We start from the raw sequence: 18,850 nt of genomic DNA, 5'->3' as shown, positions 1-18,850 counted from the left end.
TTATAAATTCCGTATATATCACATTGCGCGTCACAATACATAATACATGCATGTATATTTTATACGCCGCGTTACGCGTCGCGCGTCGATTTGCAATGTAGAATATAAATATTTATTTCTAACGTGCCTAGCGCGCGCGCTCGCCGTGAGAGCTCCATTAAAAACGCGACACACGCCGCTGCGGTAATTAAAATTAGCTCATTGACTACGGGACGTGCACGGGTCCTGTGCGGGGAGAATCGCGAGATTCATCCCGAAAAATTATGATCCGCGATTCCGGCGGATCGCATCGCGTTCCGCAGATTCGACTGCGCGCCGTCCGGACTGCTGTTCCGTCTGTCACGGGATTTAATTTATGATGAGATCCCGACGCGACTGGTATTAAAATCTATAATGAATGAGCGAAATGAATTGCACGTGCGCCTCTCGTTTAGTCAGCTCCGCGGCACTCGCGATTTCCGTTTCGGGACTACAAGGGTCGTGCGAGAGAATTAATTCTGCCGGAACTTCCGCGTTCCCGCTCGCTTCCCGCGACTTCGTTAAAGCGGACCGTCTGAACATGAATTATCATTCACGCGGACTGCCGTGAGATAACTGCTGCTGCCACTTGTAAGTTAAATGAGACCTTTACACACGCGTCGGCGTCGCGCATTCGAGGACGGGCCTTCCCTCGCCGCGTCGTGACGCGGAATTTGACACAGAGTTTCTTGCAAAAACAGCGGCGCTACTTGGCGCGAAATTAAAGTGTTTTTCGAGGGAGACTTTCAAATTCCCGCCGGCGGAAGGAAGGGACGATTTTCCCCGTGCATTTTCATTGCGTCCCTTGCGACTCGCCCGGCCGCTAAATATTCCAGCGGAGAAAGATTTCCGCTGAGAGGGTTTCAGATCCGCCGGTTGCCGGATGCGCCGACTGTTTTCACGAGGATTTCCACCGCGAGCTGCTCGTTTTCCGTCTGCGGTGCGTTGAAGAGCTCCTGGCGGCTTTGTCGAATGAAAAATCAATTAACGCGCCCTGCCGTTCTCTTCTCACGCGAGGCAGCCCGGTAACGATGTACTTCCTAAAAATATCCGAAATTAACGTTCACCTCTCCTTATTCTCACAGTAATCGCTGCTCCGTAGCGCGATTATTATATGTTATTAACGTGAAAAACTGCATATCTTTCACATCTCAGATATCTTCTTGTGATATAATCGACGAAAAAATCACGCGATCGTTATCGCTGAAACTACCGAAGCAGTGGAAATAACAGATCTGTAATCTCTTGTCATGAATATTCAATTTTACGACAGCGCATCTTACAGTTTTAACCTTCAGTGAGACTCATATATCGGTCTCTCAGACTGACGAGACACAAAATCGATGCTTTATCGAAGCGTTCTCGCGTGCGAGCACTTTAACTGGAGACCAAAGTTCATGCCAAACTTTTGATATATTCCATTTCCATTAATTAAGAATTACGGACCGAGCAGGGGTCTTTGTGTTTTGAAAGAGAAAATCATGTGAATCATGAGAGGTTAATTGACGTTGAATGAAACTAAAAAGAATAAACAGACATCTGTTCTTGTACTGCGTGTTCGTCCCGATCTGTTTGTCTCAAATTGTCATTTGACCACTCTCGATGGAAGTAGACTCTTAATCATCAGTAATTCAAGTCACTGTTGAGAAGTAATTGATTAAAAACCTTTGACTAAGATTATTGGCCAATCAATAATCAAAACTGATCAGTCATCATGTGTAAAATCACAAGTAATTTAATCGACTGATAAAATTAATTATTAATTAGTGTATAATCAATCACATCAAAGTTTAATTAATAATTGATTTCATCAATCGATCAAAGTATTTACGATTTTATTCATGACGATTGATTAATTTCGGTTATCGATTTGCCGATTATTATAGTCAAGGAAAATTTTGATCCATTAATGTCCAACACTGACGCCAATGCAAAACAACGTCAATCAGCACAGCGAGCGTTAAATTAAGCGTTAAGATTTAAGATGAAATAATGAGCGAACTGTCAGCAGGAACAAGTGCGACGTCACTTCGCAGGCGCAAAACCTCGTAACATTATCACAAATCCGGAGTGTTGTCGCCTTCAGCGAGATAACCGTGATTATAAGTCGCACAATTAACACAGCCGCAATTAACGATCAAGTGGTCTCCTTACCTATGACGTGCTCAAGTCCCTTTTCTTTTCGCGTTTCAGATCCCCTTTTCAGAGGAGCTTTCGCATCTACTTGAAGAGTCGCGCATACCGGTGAGTATCCGCAATCCTGTAATAGGATTATAAATTGTAAACGGCTGCAAGAAACGAGCGTCTATCCGGCCCCTCTTCGCCGCTCATTCCGCCGACTATACTAGAGCGCGCCGCTTAATTCCCAAGGCGGTGTTTAAAGAGCGGCGAAACGCCGAAATTGCCAGTAATTAACGCGAGTCCCGACCGACCGCGCTCTCGCCCATTCCCGGATCGAAATCAAATCGAGCGTGGCCGTCCGATTTATTTCGTCCTCGGCCGCGACTACGTACGCGAAATGGAGCTCCGTGTCGGACACATAGGCGCCGTGCACTCGGCCGAAAGCGCCTCGAAAGTCGCTCTCTCTATCTCGTGCAACGTTCCCGTTCCGGGATATTTCATTAAAACGGAATATTAGTTAATGCAATAGACCACAGGGAATACGTTCTCCCCTCGTGCATCGGATTCAAAGGTAGACGAGTGGAGTCTGAATATCCGGTTTCAACTTCAAGCAACTTTAATCACATTTTGCGAACGACCGCGCGAAAGCCCCACCGTTAGTATCGGCGGCTCTCGCGAATAAAAATCTCCGACGAGCGGAGATATCCGCGACTATTATCTCGCTCTGATGCTTCCGAAAGAGCACCCAACGAGCGCTTGAGACTATTAAGGGCATACCCGCATATGTATACCCATAGCATTCGAATGCAGTCTCGCCGTCTGTGACGTCAGAATCACGCGGCCGCGTATGTGCGAGATGTGGCCAGAGTACACGTGCATTCCCACGTGCACGAATGCTTTCACGAGACAGAGGGGGAGAGAGAGAGAGAGAGAGAGAGAGAGAGAGAGAGAGAGAGAGAGAGGGAACGAGGGGGAAGGGAGGAGAGGAAGAAAAAGAGAACCAGGAAGATCATACGTACGTACGTGCCCGCGCACGCATACGGTAGTTCACATTCTTTCCGACGATATCAGTCACGTGGTGCTCTCGCAAAAAAAACGTTCCTCGCGGAACCAGACTCGGGGCGTCGGGGACGATGTTTTACCACCACATCCCCCGGGCTGTCGGTCCTCGGACTCTCTGAGCTCTTTCGCTCGTTGCTTCAAGCGGATTGAGACTTCTCGTTACCGGCGGCGAATCCCAAAAGGGCCGTGCACCGATGCACGTCGAGAAATGGTCTGTGCATGTCTGTCGTAGGTATAAGATCTCTCTCTCTCTCTCCTCGTCCTCTCCAACGCGATCGAATAAATATTTTTCCAACGGAACGAAAGCCCCCGTACGTTGCCCCATGTCTCTAAACGAGCCTCGGGATAATATCGACGTCGTCGACGTTGTCGTCGTCGTCGTCAAGACGAGATTCTCTGTCTCGGTACGTTTCTCCTTCTACGTCCGCGTGACGGATCCGTGCGCGTTCGTCGTCCCGAGATACGTGTCTCTGCAGACGCGCTCGCACGCATGGATGGACCGCGAAGCTTCCGCCCGAGGTTGCCGTTGGTATCCACTTGATTGACGACGTTGCGTTGCGGGAATGGAGCCGCGGTGAAGGTTGATCGCTATGATATCGCGGCAGATCCCCGCGAGACACGTGTCCGTCGTTCGCTGTTCAGAGAGAGAGAAAGAGTGACGTCATTTAAAATCGCAATTAGCCCGACACTTTGATTCACGTCTCCTCTTTCTCCGTTCTTCTGTCGCCCGTCTCAGAACCGCGTCTGTCTGGCAACTGTCGGTCACGAATTGCGACATTCGTCCATGTTTCGTTGTTTCACCCTCTCCCGCTTCTTCCGCTCTCGTCAACGGGCGGAAGAAGCGGGAGGAAAATTTTGCGTCGGCGTCGCCGCCGCGCGAAAGTAAACTTCTTTCAGCGTGCTGAATACAAGCATTGACGATATGGTGGCCGGAAGAAAGGGGTGTCCCGGCGCGGAGTTAGCGCGCCTAATTGAAATCAAACCCGCGTCTCGCCATGGAGGGTTCTCTGCGCATAAGTAGACGCATAGAATGGGCGCACGAGAAGGGGTGGCAGAGGACGTTCTTTTCTCTTCCTCGGAAGGGGTGAACGAGACACGATGCTGTTTCTCTCGCCGGAGAACTTGAGTCTCAGGCTTAGAGACGATATATATATATATATATATATATATATATATATATATATATATATATATATATATATATATATATATAGAGAGAGAGAGAGAGAGAGAGAGAGAGAGATAAATATATAGAGATATATATAGACACACACACACACACACACACACACACACAGAGATGTTGAGAAATATTTATTTATTTGTTATGACAAAACGTCTCCTTTGATACAAAGAGAAAAAAGCACAAACTATCGGAAAGATAGAAAACAGCAAAACAGTTTACTTAATAATAATGATCACGGGTTTGGCGCATAACGCTATAACGCATATACAATTGGACATTTAAACTGACATTTTAAGGTGGCTACAAATGTAAAAAAAAATAGTTACAAAACCAACTTATTGCAGTATATAAACCTGAGTTGAAATTTTGGCCCTGTGTTAAAGCTTGGATTCTGCAACGCAGTAGGAGCTAAGTTAGTAAAGTAGGTTTAATTCTAACGATACAATTTACTCCTACTTTGATGATGTCCGAAATTTCCCTTTTCAATTTTCTTAGCGTCAAAATAGGTTGTATTACAGCCGGTATCCAAACAGGTATTGAATGGAATAGTAAAGCTGAAAGTAGGATCAATTTCGACTCGGGGATATATTGCAATATTGTTTGGACGATTCGATTTCCGTCGTTCGACACGCGTGGGAACGACATTCGCGGCTCTGACGAGAGAAAGTCCGCGAAAGATTCGGCGCGGGCAGCGTCCGACGTCTCGACGGCGCGTCGACGGAGTCACTTTTCTTTGAGGACGCGGTGTCCCTCTCGTCGCTAAGCAGCATCTTATTTATTCATGCACGCTGCAAACGGCTCAAGACTGCCGGGTAGAGACGGAGAATCGGCACGGAAAATAATTTAAGGACAAGTAATCCCTAAGCTGGATTTTCCGCAGCTTTGCATGCCTCGAGATCATTAAAATACAGCTTCGTCGTTTAATTGGTCATTTACATTTTATAGTGTGCTCTCTCCGACCCCTTCACCCGTCTCCCACGATCCTCCTTTCGGTCCTCTCTTGACCGACGACGGAGAGTAACGTCTCGCGTGTCGCATATTGCGTAACAAGCAAACTCGACGGAAATGCAAACAACCGATATATCGTTTAACGATAGTTTGCAATTCACCGGCGTACCGAGAGTCGGTTAGCGAAATTGGAGCTACTACAATAAAAAAAATTGGAATTACTACAATATTTCCTTTCGAGAAGGAAATAGTGTAATAAAAATTACAATCGACTTTTCGTGACCCTTTGGACCATACAGAATCATGAAATTGCTGTACATTTGTTTAAAAATGTTGCACGTTTGACTTTTCGGTACAAAATTGTTGCAATTACTTGAATTTTTTTTTCTTACATCATATTTACCAGGTAGATCGTCAAATTTGCTATTCCTACAGTGATTTATCTCACGATTACAGTTTAGTCCAGCTTTATAAAACATACTGCAAAAAAGAATATAATCTTAACGTAATTTTTGCAAACAATATATTTTCTTGTATGTCGATATCACGCTTTTCCGTTTATTTTTCGAGGCACGCGGCTCTCACTCGTGTGAGCTCCTTAGCGGGGCAGGAGGGAGCTCACCTCCTTTCAACGTCCTTCTCCTTCGTATATTCTTCCTTTTTTCTCCTTTGACTCGTTCGCACCCAAGTCCCGCTTCCACGTAGCTTCCTTTCGCCGCGTATTCGCAAGCCGGTAATATCGACGATATATTAAAGTCGAGCTGTATTGTGTCGAATATACACCGGCCCCGGAGGTGGAACGATCAATCGAACCCGGTCAGACGCGAAAGGCTCTCCGAGCGGATATACCTGTCTCAAATGCCGCGGAAAACGGACGATCCTTTCGCTCGATGATGCGTCCTGACACCCACATCCTCGTAAATATTTTCAATCGTGTTTCCGATCGCCGTGACGTCCGCGAGATTTCATCGCAGTCCTCGCGAACGAATCGCGCGCGCTCCCCTTTCTCGTCCTACAATAACGTCGATCCCCGTCTTCGAGATCTCCCGTACTTCCGGGCGAGACATGTGCGCATTTCGCTGCGAATTTCATATCGATCAAACCGAGATACTCCACCACACGCTACGATATTGTTGCACGTCGTCACTCAGTGTCTGTCGTCCGAAAATTTGTTCCCTTCTTTTTGCCAGCCGAGCGAGAGCGTTGATGTTTAGCGAGATATACTATGTGCTTTATCTCGCGAGGCGAACGAAAAGAGCTTTCGAATCGCGCGCGCGCACGTTGTCGACAGAACGTCTATCTGCGGGTTGTGGTGTGTTAAGGACGACGGCGGCGTTCAGCCGGAGTCGCATGTAACTCCGCTCCGCGCGTCGTCTGATTTACATTCTCACTTCGCCCACAACGTCGTTCTCCGCGCCGACAACGCACGCAAGCGTACGTGGAAAGCGGCGGCATGCTGTTTGCACGCGTGAACCGGCATGTAAAGTACGAAAGCAAGCAAAACTCGCTGCGCATCCCCTTCGCCGCGGCCTGCCCGCCGCGCCGTCGTCTTCCAAAGCGTGGGGTCTGTTGTGTTTAACTGTACTTCCCGCTTCCCGCTTTTCTCCGTTCTCGCTCTTCGCTTCAAAGGATGTACGTATTCTTCTTCGCTTGCTCGCCAGCCGCGGAAGCGCTAAAGTTTGCGGGACGAGAGGTGAGGTGGAATCCGCGAGAATGTCGTGTAGTGTCCCTAGAAAATAGAATCTAACCACTTGCTCCTCAAAATGGCGTATTTGTGCGGATGACTCGTGCCGGCGAAACGCATTGCGATCGTATCAAAGTGTCAAGTGAAACGTACTACAAGTTACTTTCTTCGTTATTTTGTATCGTGATCAAAATAAACTTTGGTGTCTGAAGTTCTTATTATCACGAACGTTGTACACAAAGGTTAGTGTATAATCAGTCGCAACTTGTTAAACGTAAAATAAGCGCTGCAACTGCTTTAAAGTACTTAAAGGAAAATCATAATCAGTTCATACGACGATTCAAAGTATTCGCAGCGTCTAATGGATCGCATCCATAATGAACCATTGGTTCCGCCTGTTTGAGGGACCTGCGAGCTGATATAATGAAAAAAATTCGAAGAATAGTTAGACTCTATCTGCTAAGGACAGTAGTCGCGCGATAATCCTCTCACGCTAACGCATGCTGCATTCGATACTCTTAATCAGGATTAAAACACACTCCGCACAGTCGGTCAAAGGAAGAAACAGGGAGTTGTCGAGCATCCGGGAGATAAGCTCCCTTCGGCTTTTCGCGAAGAGAAACGCGCACATTCGTCTAGATCGCGCGTGATCCACGAGCGTAACTTTGTGTGCGCGTACGCGCGCTCTACATGTGCATATCAGCGGTATCGTCGTATTCCCGGCACTCCTTTCGTATGCACACATTCCGTATATGCGCGAACAGAGAAGGAAATACAACCGGGAGTAAGGGCTCTTTTTCCGCGCTAAGTGCATCGAACCCTCCGTCGCGTCTCGCTTGTCGTTCTCCCCGCGGAGGCCGACATTTTAATGCCGGGAAGCAGTGCAAACGACGATTCCACGGGAGACAATGTCACCGGCATAATTGATAACGTCTACTAAGAGCTCCATATATAAACCACCCGCATTCTTTCCCCATTACGGGCTCTTCCAGAGAGATTTCACTCGCGATCCACGATGTAAGTCGCAATACCAGTCCGCCGTGTCACAGTTATATTTCCCCCCATGGTCGCGCTCACCCTCAGAATTCCTTTCGTCTTGCCGGTATCGCGATATCGTTTCGAGTCTCCGCGCTCTCGGGAATAAGCGGGTGCATCGATGAAAATCTCACGACTCGAATATGGTCGAGATTGTCAAAGGGCACGCAAGCCTGCTGCCACTTACCCAGCAACGTTGTGATCCTCGCGGGAGTGGGACGCAAGATTGCCTCGGATGGCGAGAAGCGTGAAAGTCGATAGATTCGAGTATAGGACGCACTCCCGCACGCGTAGTGCAGTGCAACTCAATCCTGGCCGGAGGGATGTAGAAGTGTGCTGGAGAACGGGGTAAACGTGTGCGACGTCTCGCCGACGGGACCAAGGCGGGTTGGGGGTGAAAGGCACACAAGGATAGCACGAGGGAAAGAAAGAACGAACGAGGAGAAGAGCGCGAGGGGAAGAAATAAGCACGAATATTCTACGGCGGGGTTTATTCGCCATTTTATGCATTCGCGACGCGCACTTTTATGCATTCACTTTTACGGGCTGGAAAGCGACTTCTTACTCGCGGGAGCGTGGGTGGGTGGGTGGGTGGGTGTGCGCGTCGGACGAGGGCGACGAGAAGCCGAGACGGGAGGTGGCGGAAGGCTCGATGTAAACTTACCTTCGGTCTTTTATTTTCTATTCGTTCTGTCGTATCCATCACTCGTTCGCGTAGAGTAGGTCACGAGTCGGCGAACGACCGGCCATCGGCGATCCGCGACGTGTAAATTGCATGTTCTTCGGGAAAAAGTGCGAACACGATGCAAATAGGTTTCTCAACACGTTTCTAACCGCTCAGGGAGATTATTATTATCTCCCCGTTTTACCATAAATCGTTGATGAACGAATCAACCTAGACTTCTGATCATTCTAGAGGTATGTTATCAGTTTGACTTTTAAATTTTATCCTATCGATTCCTACATTATAAAACGTGCAAGCATTTCAGGTTCCTACGTCTTCGTCGCGACCATCTTGATTAATGGAAGGAAGTGTGCATCCGTAATTCTTGCGGAATTCTTGCGGTTCTAATGAAAAGATATGTCCATAAAATGACATTTATGATCGATTGAGCACATTTGCGAAATATTCCGAAAACTTCCTTCTTATTTTGATACAGTCAATGAATAATCGTAAAATTTACACAACATACTCATGAGAAAAAGTAGGTTGAAACAGAAGGTTGCATATCACGTTAAATTTACGGTTACTTATTGATTGTTAGAGCAAAAAGAAAATTATGGAATATTTTACACAAATATGCTTAATCGCGATCTTAAATGTCACTTTACGCATACATCCTTTCATTTCAGCGTATTTCGGAACCGACTTTCTAAAAAGTCTAAGGGGATAACTTGCGTGGTAGGCATTATGAATAATTGTTACACGGTTGTTTACTGCAGTGATTTTCTTGCTCAGCGGGAAAGTTGAATGCCCATTCAACTTTCATTTGCATTCTTAATTAGATCTATCGATGAATGTACCCTGCGCAGAGATCAGCTGCTCCTCGGAACAGTAAAGCGTTACTGCGTCAGCTTCGTGCTAGAGGAATCGTCCCGTTCATTCACGACTTCTCATTAAATACGAATAAACAGTGCCGAGACAAAAGAATCTTATTAAATACGAGATTGGACCAGGGGTCGAGGGATCGGACAAATAATAAAATGAATCGATCGCCATCGGTCCAAACCAAAGACCGCGGAGGAACGTCACGTGGGAAGGAAAAAGTCACGAAATATTCGGTATCTAATCGATCAGGTTGCTCCAATAACGTGGGTGCGAGCCGGGCTCGCAGCATGGTCATTAAAAGCCAACCCCTCGACTGATTGTTCGCTGAAATTTATTGCTTCGCATGGCGCGTACTGAATTCGAAATTTCGCCGAGGGCTTTTACGCGCGAGAGAAACAGACAGAAATAGAGAAACACAGAGAGAGAGAGAGAGAGAGAGAGAGAGAGAGAGAGGGAGAGGGAGAGAAAGCGATGTGTAAGAATGAGGCGTTCCTCGGCATGTATTTCATAAATTACAGTGTATTCCCGGGAAGATGCCACTTACAGCAAGGTCAGTGTAATCGCTATCACTTTCGAGAAGTCATTATCTTTTCTGTGGGGAAAAGTAAATCACTCTGAGACAATGAGGAGCCGTTTTTACACGATAAACGTGTTGGCTCATTACGAAGGAGTAATTCCGTTCTCACGGTCAGCGGGAAGGCCGGCTTCGACGCAACGTCTTCATTGTTCTCTTGCAGGTGGGATAAAGTTACTTTTACTAGCTGCACGCGAGATCCGAGTGCGCGAAGCGTCACGTGTGTGTGTGCACGTTGACATAGATCGTAACCGCTTCCGGTATCGATGTACGGCTTCTTCTTACTGTCTCTGTGTTCGCGTTTACCTCTGCCGTTTTTCTCCCGTTGTCGCGAAGACCCACAAGTACCCGTTCGCGAGTGTGTACCTCGTGGCCAGGGACATCAAAGTGCGGATTTGTAGGGTGCAAGTCGTTGGTGGAAGTAACGAAGAACGTGCTGCTGCATTTATATGCTTCTGTCATCATGTATTGACAATATTGAAAGAAGAATTGTGTGTTTATTTGTTTGTTTGTCACGTATTGATGCATGAGCGGTCAATATGCGATATATCGTTCGATCGCTAGAATCATCTCCGTAACCAATTTATTTGATTCAATTAGTGGGATTATATGCGCGCATTTAAACAACACGCACAAATCCATTTTCATGCAATACAGCTGCGTTTACGGGACACACGAGAAAAAAAGGAAAGAATAAACGAATCGAAAGTCGATATTGACGTTATAGGGAATATTTAAATTTTTATCACGGGGATTCGACGTCGCTCGGAAACGCGGATTGCGGACCCGGATGCGCTCGCACAGCCGTCCGATTAAAATCGCATAAGGCGCCGATTACGTGGTCGTGTTTTTAGCCGGCGGCGCTCGTTACGGTTGCAACGGTCGTTCGAACGGAAGTATAAAGAGAGCGTCGGGGAATAGTACTCTCTTCCCGCTGATTTTCACGTTCCTGCCTGCGCAGTCCCGATGTGAGGAACTGCGGGAAAAGAGAAAAGAAACAAATAAGGGAGGACGGGGTGGAGGTGAAGTGAAGGGACGGAGGGGGAGGCAGAAGAGAAGAGTAGGTGTGCCGAGCGGATGGATGGAGGAAAAAGAGGAAGTAACACGTGCAGAACGACCGACGGTTGGGGAGGAGGAGAGAGAGAGAGAGAGAGAGAGAGAGAGAGAGAGAGAACTCGCGCTTCGCGATTCTCGCACGTTACTGCGGAGGCACCGATTCGAGTCTGGTCGACTGATTCTCCCTCTTCGTCGTATCACGGCAAAGCCGAGGAAATTTCCTATCGCAACGGATGCGGGGAAATGACGTGGAAAATCGGAGGGAATGCCCCGTCGGGCCGTTGCAACGCTTTTTTCCCTCCTCCAACCCGGTCTCTCGCTCTCGCCGCGTCGCTCTCTATCTCCGCGTCCTCCTCTTTCTCCTCTCGCGGTCTTCCTCCGGTACTCTTTTTCTCCTCGTACTCTTCGCTGGCCCCCTTTTCTTCCGACGATTTTTATTTTCACCCTCGTGACCCGCACTCGTTAACGATGAAAATTGCTCGCCTCTTCGCGATCGACCATTATCCCAACCGGTCACCGTCACGGGCGCATTCACGAGAGTGCACCGGTAAAGCAACTCGTTCCACTTTCTCTCTTTCTTTCTCTTTCCTTCTCTTTCCTTCTCTCCCTTGGAGCATTTCTTCTCACCTCTCCTCTCGTGGCGGTTGAAGTCACTGCGTTATTTTTATTGCGACTGGATAAGAAGGAGAAAATATAACGCGCAAAAATTACGGGGGACGTTACATATTACTGCACTTGTTGTCTTTATGGAGACATATTTACATAGACAGCCGATTTGAGGCGCGACGAGCGAGTGCGACTCAAATCGACTTCTCGACATGGTGCGCGGCAGTAATATTAATAGCCTGTTGATTCGATGACCAGGCCAGTTTATTTCGAGTCGCTACTTCACAATCGCGACATTAAATCCGCCCGAAAGCGTCGGGCGCACAGCAACGGGAAAGAGAAATAGTCTGGGCGGCAAAATCGGGTCGGGGGTGTACGGGAAGATTTCGAGAAAGAAACAAATGGCACCTTCGTGGCTCAATCTATCGGCTCATTTGAATAAGTCGAACGTCGGATGCGTTCCTGCCGTCGCTTCTTTCTCTCCTTCTTTTCCCCTCCTTCTCTTCCATCTCCTCTGTCTCCACCTCTCGCGCAGTCTCCCTCTCGCCACATGTTCGCCATCTTCATCGCCCGCGGAGCCTCTATTCATTCCCTTGTCCCCACGAGGGCTGCTTTCGCCTTCGTTCTCCGTGATGCCGACATCTTTGCACAGTACCTTAAACGTCTCCTGATGGAAATCGCTATTATGCCGTCGGCTTCCCCTCCCTCCCGCGCCGCGAGTCAATTCTTCCGAAAGGCTTGACTCTCGCTCGCCGCAGCGGCGGCTCTCCTCCCCATTTTCATTGGCCGTCGGCGCGCCCTGTTGGGATTTTCACTCCCTGGGGGATGTAAAGCATACTGCGATAAGCATCTCGATAGTGATTAAAATATGCAAGTCGCCGTAACGTCCGCGTAACACGCCTTGTTCTCGTGCGCTCTATAGTCGCGTGCACGGCTTCAACATCAGCGGGTGACTTGTTCGCGAAATAAATGCGCTCATTTACCTCTCTCGAATTAAGATAAGGCGGTTCTATATGTGCAGGTCGCGTTAACTTGGGAAAAATGTCGTCTGTAAACGCAAACGAGAGAAGTCAGATCTCATCACAGTCTCTCTGTATCGGTAATTTTTCTGGCATTTTATAGCCGTGCACGCGGTAGTGCTTTTTGGTTCGTTAATTCTTTTCCGTTTTTCACGGAAACGCACGCACGCGCTCGCATTCTCCCGTCCTCGACCTTTATTGCCCGTTTTACGCGCGCGTGATTTTACGGTGGGAGCAGCTTCGGGGCTGGGTACGAGATTTAGGAAACGGATTTTGGGTGACGGCGAGACGGAGGCGGAAGTAATGTCGAGAAGGGCGGGCGGAAGCTTTTCGAAAGTTTCCATCGAGATTTTGTGTCGACTTCCTCGCGGAACGTTCACAGCCCCACGATGGGATCCCGCGCGCGCAGAAAACACGTGGCTGCACCCAGTTTTCCCCGTCGGGAATAGAATTCTTCGCGAATCCCCAATATATCACATCCCGAAGTTTCAAGAAGTTCGAAATGCTTCACGAGAGAATTCTGCGAAATCGGAGAAATCATGTATTGCGATGAGAGGCGAGCGCGTTTCCGTCGCGCGAAATGCGACACGAGATCGGCGCGCGATGGCTGTTTTCTCGTTGACGATATGTCCTGTGACAAACGATCTTCGTGGCTGATAAAAGGATTCGATTTTCGGTTCGAGGAAATAAAGAAAACATCAGATACATTCATCTATCAACAAAATTTAACATGCAGAGACACGTGTGATCTTCTTCGGTAGAATACAAAGCACAGCATCCCCTGAACAAGCACTCGCTGCGGTAACGGGCGTTATCGTTGATGATGTTTTCCATAATAAATAATTTTTGTGGCGGATAAAAATATAAAAGTTTCGGGGAATAGAAATAAAAAAAATTGGATAAATTTCGATTGAAAGATTCTGATGATATTCAATTAAGAGGATGTTTAATCGATGTCGGAGCGCAATTAAACAAGTAAAAACTTGCAACTGTGACTTACATGGTCAAAAATATCAAATTAATTAGTCGAAAGATCCAAAAGTTTCGGTCCTTCTTCTTCTTCGCGAAGAGTCGGGTCCGAAATCTTTGGATTTTCTGGTCTTTTATTGGTCTTTAAACATTTTCTTGATTGGAAATAAAAAGGTGAACATCAGATACGTTCAGCTTTTAACAAAATTGGTAGAAGGACATGCAGCGTGATCTCTTGACGAAGTACAAAGCGCAGCATCTCTCGAGGGGGAGCTCGCTGCGACAACGGGTGCTGACCATGTTTCCCGTAACGAACTTCATGGCGGATACGCGTATGAAATTTTCGGGCAATGGGAATGAAAGAGGGAAGACGACACGAGGTACATTCAGCTATTAGTAGAATGTGACGGAAAGGCATGTAGTAGCATTGTCTTCTTCGACAAGACAGAAAGGCAAAACGCGTCCGTGCAACACACGCTACGGTAACGAGCGGGACGCGCACGGCCAGCAAGTGCATTAAGAACATCCACTTCGGAAGCTCGACCGCGGCGCCGATATGTATGCAGCGAATAACGATAAAGCACTCCCGAGTGTCTCCGGTGGATTTCACGGGCGAAGCCAGTCGCCGCGCGTCCGTTCGCCCGTGTCGGGAAATAAGTATCCCGCTCGTATTACCGGGGATCCTTCGGGAATTGTAAAACGGAAGGCGGGCCGCGATAATTCTGTAGGTGTCGAGAGAGGATTCTGCGAGCTCGCGGGGAAATGGCACCTTGGCCGAGTGCCCGCGTGTATCTCTGGGATGGCGCGGCGCGCCCGAAGTTGCGAAAGAAAATAACCGGACGCGTCGCGTACATGACTGCCACACACACACACACACACACACAAGCCGCTTGATTGTCCGAAAAATGTACGTGGTATGTTCGCGGGCATCTCGCTCGCTCTCTCTTTCTCTGAACAGACAGACACGGATGATGGATGAGCCGAGGGTACAAACGCGCCGTAAGGAACGTCAGTGAATTCGATCGAGTTCCCGTGACAAATAATTAGGATTTACCGCTCGATCGCGGTGCGCGTAACCAGTTGGTCATGTGGACATCGTGTCGCGTCGCGATTTACCGTGGACTGGTCCTGTTTACCCTCGGGTAAACGCGCTATTAAATAGCGGCGGGAATGAGGGATGACACTTTTAGTAGCACTTCGTCTTTCTCGCGCGGACCACTCTTTTCCTCTCGCCGTCCTTCTGCTCGCGAAACTCCGCTTTTGGCCTTCCTCCGCCGTGACGCGACGACCTCCGGGCATTGTTAAGTTTTCCAGCCCTCTACCCCATTTGCTCGTCAACTCCCGCGGGGGCGGCCGGCGCCCCGAATGGTTTCTGCTTTGTCTTCCTCGGCCAAACATGTAGTGTCAGACGACTCGCCCGCCCACCCGCCTCGGCTTTGCTCCTCTCGCGCTCTAATTGCACCGCTTTAGCTCGGTTTATCTCGATGTAACTGTTTCCAAATTCCGCTCCTCTGTCTGTTCCACCAGCTTAATACCTTGGACGTCGTGCCGTAGAAATAGGCGTCGGTAGACGCCGTCAAAGGGCGAGGAGAATGCGCGAATTGAGAGCGCGAACCGGAAAATCTTGGGGAGAACTGGTCCTCCAAAAACGATTACTCTCCGAGAAAACGACAAACAAATCGAAGCAGGAGGCAACGAATTATCTCGATGGATCCTCCTGTTAACGCTCCCGCAGCGTTGAACAATCGCGTTACATTGTCAAACGATTTTTTTTTCGACTTTAGCTTTCACGTGGCCTTCGCGGCTAACGATATCAATTGCGTCACGCGGTAATGCGCTGCCGATAATTCTGATTTATCGAGCGGCGTTTCTGTAGTCCCGCATGTAAATTTGCGCGACGAACCTGACTTTTTCCTCGTCCTGTTAGCGATACGGCGCGCTCTGCAAAATGACGATTTATTTAATCAAGACACGCCGGTGAATATTAATTAAGGAAAAAGCGGAAAAATGAGAGACCGTCCTGACAGTGATGGTGTTTCAGTATTTAATTGAAAATTAAATTTAATTATTTAATTGAAAAGTGCGGTTTAAATTGAAAAGTGCGCGATTCACTGCACTCTCGTGAGCGCGCTATTTTATTAGTTCACATAAAGTGAACGACTCGAAATTTTATGCAGAAATATATTTTATTTTTGCGGAAACGACCACGCGTTAACGCGCAGCGCGGAGAAATCTTCCGACAGCTCCACCGGAGCGAAACAATCCCGGTGATTTTGCATCACGCACTTTTGTGAATTCCCCTACCATCGCTCTCACAACGAGAAAAAAGAACAACTCGTGCGATTTTTCCTTTTAATCTTCCACCATTGTATCCGAACGAAATTAAGGTCGAAGCGCGCGCGCAACGCTCTGAAATCGTAATTCACCTTAGCCGATCGAGGAGGCGCGAAAAAATATCTACTCACGTCAGCCGGCGATTGAAGCCTCGCCATCGATTGGCGCTCAAACTCGACACCCCGCTCTTTGCCTTTCACGTCACGTCGTGCTCGGGAGGGATGGAAACAAGAGACGATAGCACTTCTTCTTCTCTCCTCTCGTGTCTTCCCCGTTTGCGCGCGCGTGTGTGTGTCCGTCGTGACGAGATGGCGAGAGAGAGAAGGCAAAAGGAAGGGAGGAGGGGTGTGACATATATTTTATTTTATAGAAAGCATGGTCAACTGTATGTCACTTTTGTAGCCAGCGAGAGTGGACGGTGGGAGGGAGGGTCGGGTTGATGGCTCTAGTACTTGGAACGCCAGCACCGACAAGGGGCCGGCGTTCCCTCGGGCATCGTTATTCACAACTATTCCCGACTAGTCGGCGGAGGGTGCGAGAATACAGGTTGGTCGGCCTCGAGCTACGACGACTCTGTGTTCTATTATTCAGCCGCCCCCGAAGAGATCTTGGGGGGACTTGTGGTGGATGGCCAGAGAGAGGGAGAGAGAGTGAAAGGGGATGAGAGAGAGAGATGTGTGTGTGTGTGTCGTGATTCTTTCAACACTGTCGAGAAAGTATCTCACAGCCATCTCACAAGACAGTTGTCTCTTGTACCATCTTTCAATCCGCTCGCGGTCGTTTCCGCGCGAGGGGTGCCGGCTGGAGCGATTGAGAAATGATCTTGTTACTGGAAAAAGCTCACTGAACGCCGACACATCACCGTGTGCGATCCCTGTCGTTCGTCTCTCCGCGCCGTGGAAACGGTTTCGACGATAAGACGTTATCCTTTAGTGCCGGTTCTGATATAATTTATTTGCATATTAATATTCCAGTCGAGAGGCATGTGCCGTGCGCGTGAAGCGGCCTCCAAGCGTTTCCCCGCCGTCGTAAATTTCCCCGTCTCGTCTCTGTCGTAAATCTCACGAAGCGCGAGATCTTTTGTCGTCTGCTCTCAGCTTGAGTAACAATGCAGTGGCACGTCAATGTCCTCAGTCGATAGAGAGCCGACCGGGCCGAATGCCGAAGACAACAATTTCAAATGTGTCGCGTGTTTTCAGTCACATATTTCAGTCAGCGCGACAGCGAGCACGTAGCGTAAAATGCGTCACGGTCAGCGAGCGCCTCTACGAACGTCGCTGCCGGCGTCGTAGAGGGTGGTCGGTGGTTAAGGGTAGAAGTGATATATACACGCGGCCATTGCCACTGTACATTCCGTCGGAAGTTACATGGTTTCATGGTGAAATACCGAGGCTCTGAACATTCTCTCTCTCTCCCTCTCTCTGCACTCCTGCTCTCTTCCACTCCCTACCTTCTCTCTCTCTCTCTCTCTCTCTCTCTCTCTCTCTCTCTCTCTCTCTCTCTCTCTTTCAACATCGCGCTACCCTTCTTTCCATCACACATTCGTGCCCTTTTATCTCTCTCAGTCTCTCCGCTTCTTGTCCCTTGTCTGTTCTCCTATTCCTCCCCCTTTTATCCCCTTTGCTTTATATCACTCCATTTCTCCCTCGCGCATCGCGTCCAGTTTATCTCTATCCTCCTTCACTGTCTCCCTCCCTCGTCCTCTCTGCGTCGCGTCTGGTATCGCTCTCTCCTTCAGCTGGACGAGGATAATGTCCGCGTGACCTTTGCCTCCAGCGCGACCCCTTCGTTTTCCAGTGTACCATCGCGTGACAGCCCATCGCGCCTTCTCCCTCTTCTTGTTTCGCAAAGCGAACAAGGCCCGCGTGGATGGAATTTTATGCCGGGTGTGTGTATGTGCGCGCGTGCGCGTGCGCACTCGTAAAAATGTGACGGTGCCGGGGATGAACCTGGATTATGGAAATGCCCCGTAGCAGTTTCTTTTTTCCTCCTCCGCCGGTTGCCGCGCATCGGCCCGGGCGACCGACGTTAACGAATCCGCGTCGGAACGTGTTTTTAGCTGATCTGGATTTAGCGTAAAACAGGAGCGGTCCCGCTCGCCCGTTAATCGGTTCCCGACATGTCGCGGCATTATCCCGAAACATATTCGGCGTAGCGGCCGCGTTACTAGAAGATACCACGTTTTTAGCACGGCTTCGCGAATTTTAATAATGCGCTTCCCTCACGAAGCGACGCTGTTTCTTCACCGAGTGTTCCTTATTGTTTCGCAAATTTCCTCTTTGCTCTTTTCCTTCTTTCTTTGCGAACGATGGACTGTCGCAGTGCGTTCGATGAAATGTTTCACTGATCTCGTGAAAACGAAAACGAGCCGAGCACACCAGCTGACTAAAAACTCCGTCGTTAGCTATTTCATCGAGCGACCAATGGATGGGGGAAATTTTATAGCGGTACCATTATCGTAAAAATCTATAATAGGACTGTGGGTTAAAGCGGGATTATGAAGGAGGAGACACACCGTGAACCGCCTGATGCGTTACACGTTCGTTCTCGGGGCACACGTAACACGCAAACTGAAAAGTATTGAAACGTGTGGCTTCCCATAGAATTTAATTTAATCTTTTGACTAGTGTGCCAGAGAGAGAGAGAGAGAGAGAGAGAGAGAGAGAGAGAGAGAGAGAGAGAGAGAGAG

The 18,850-nt window shown here is 48.5% G+C and overlaps 1 protein-coding gene across 6 annotated transcripts in view; it reads left to right on the top strand.

Moving 5' to 3' along the window:
• Nucleotides 1–18,850, top strand: part of LOC116841751 — a 177,891-nt gene that overhangs the window by 103,999 nt on the left and 55,042 nt on the right. For 5 of the 6 annotated variants that reach the window (XR_004377598.1, XR_004377600.1, XR_004377599.1 and 2 more), the window contains one exon: nucleotides 2,212–2,262. The exons of the other annotated variant lie outside the window; for it this stretch is intronic. Coding sequence is in view for 1 of the 5 variants with exons in the window: in XM_032810077.1 (XP_032665968.1) it covers nucleotides 2,212–2,246 (35 nt within the window). In the remaining 4 variants the exon portion in view is untranslated. The remainder of the gene's footprint in view (nucleotides 1–2,211; nucleotides 2,263–18,850) is intronic. 6 annotated transcript variants of the gene reach the window in all.

The sequence above is a fragment of the Odontomachus brunneus genome, unplaced genomic scaffold (genome assembly GCF_010583005.1).
Source record: "Odontomachus brunneus isolate Ranch 3 - 2012 unplaced genomic scaffold, Obru_v1 Obru_scaffold_018, whole genome shotgun sequence".
Lineage (NCBI taxonomy): Eukaryota > Metazoa > Arthropoda > Insecta > Hymenoptera > Formicidae > Odontomachus > Odontomachus brunneus.
Note: the sequence above shows the minus strand (reverse complement) of the source record. Positions and strands in the feature narration are given on the sequence as shown.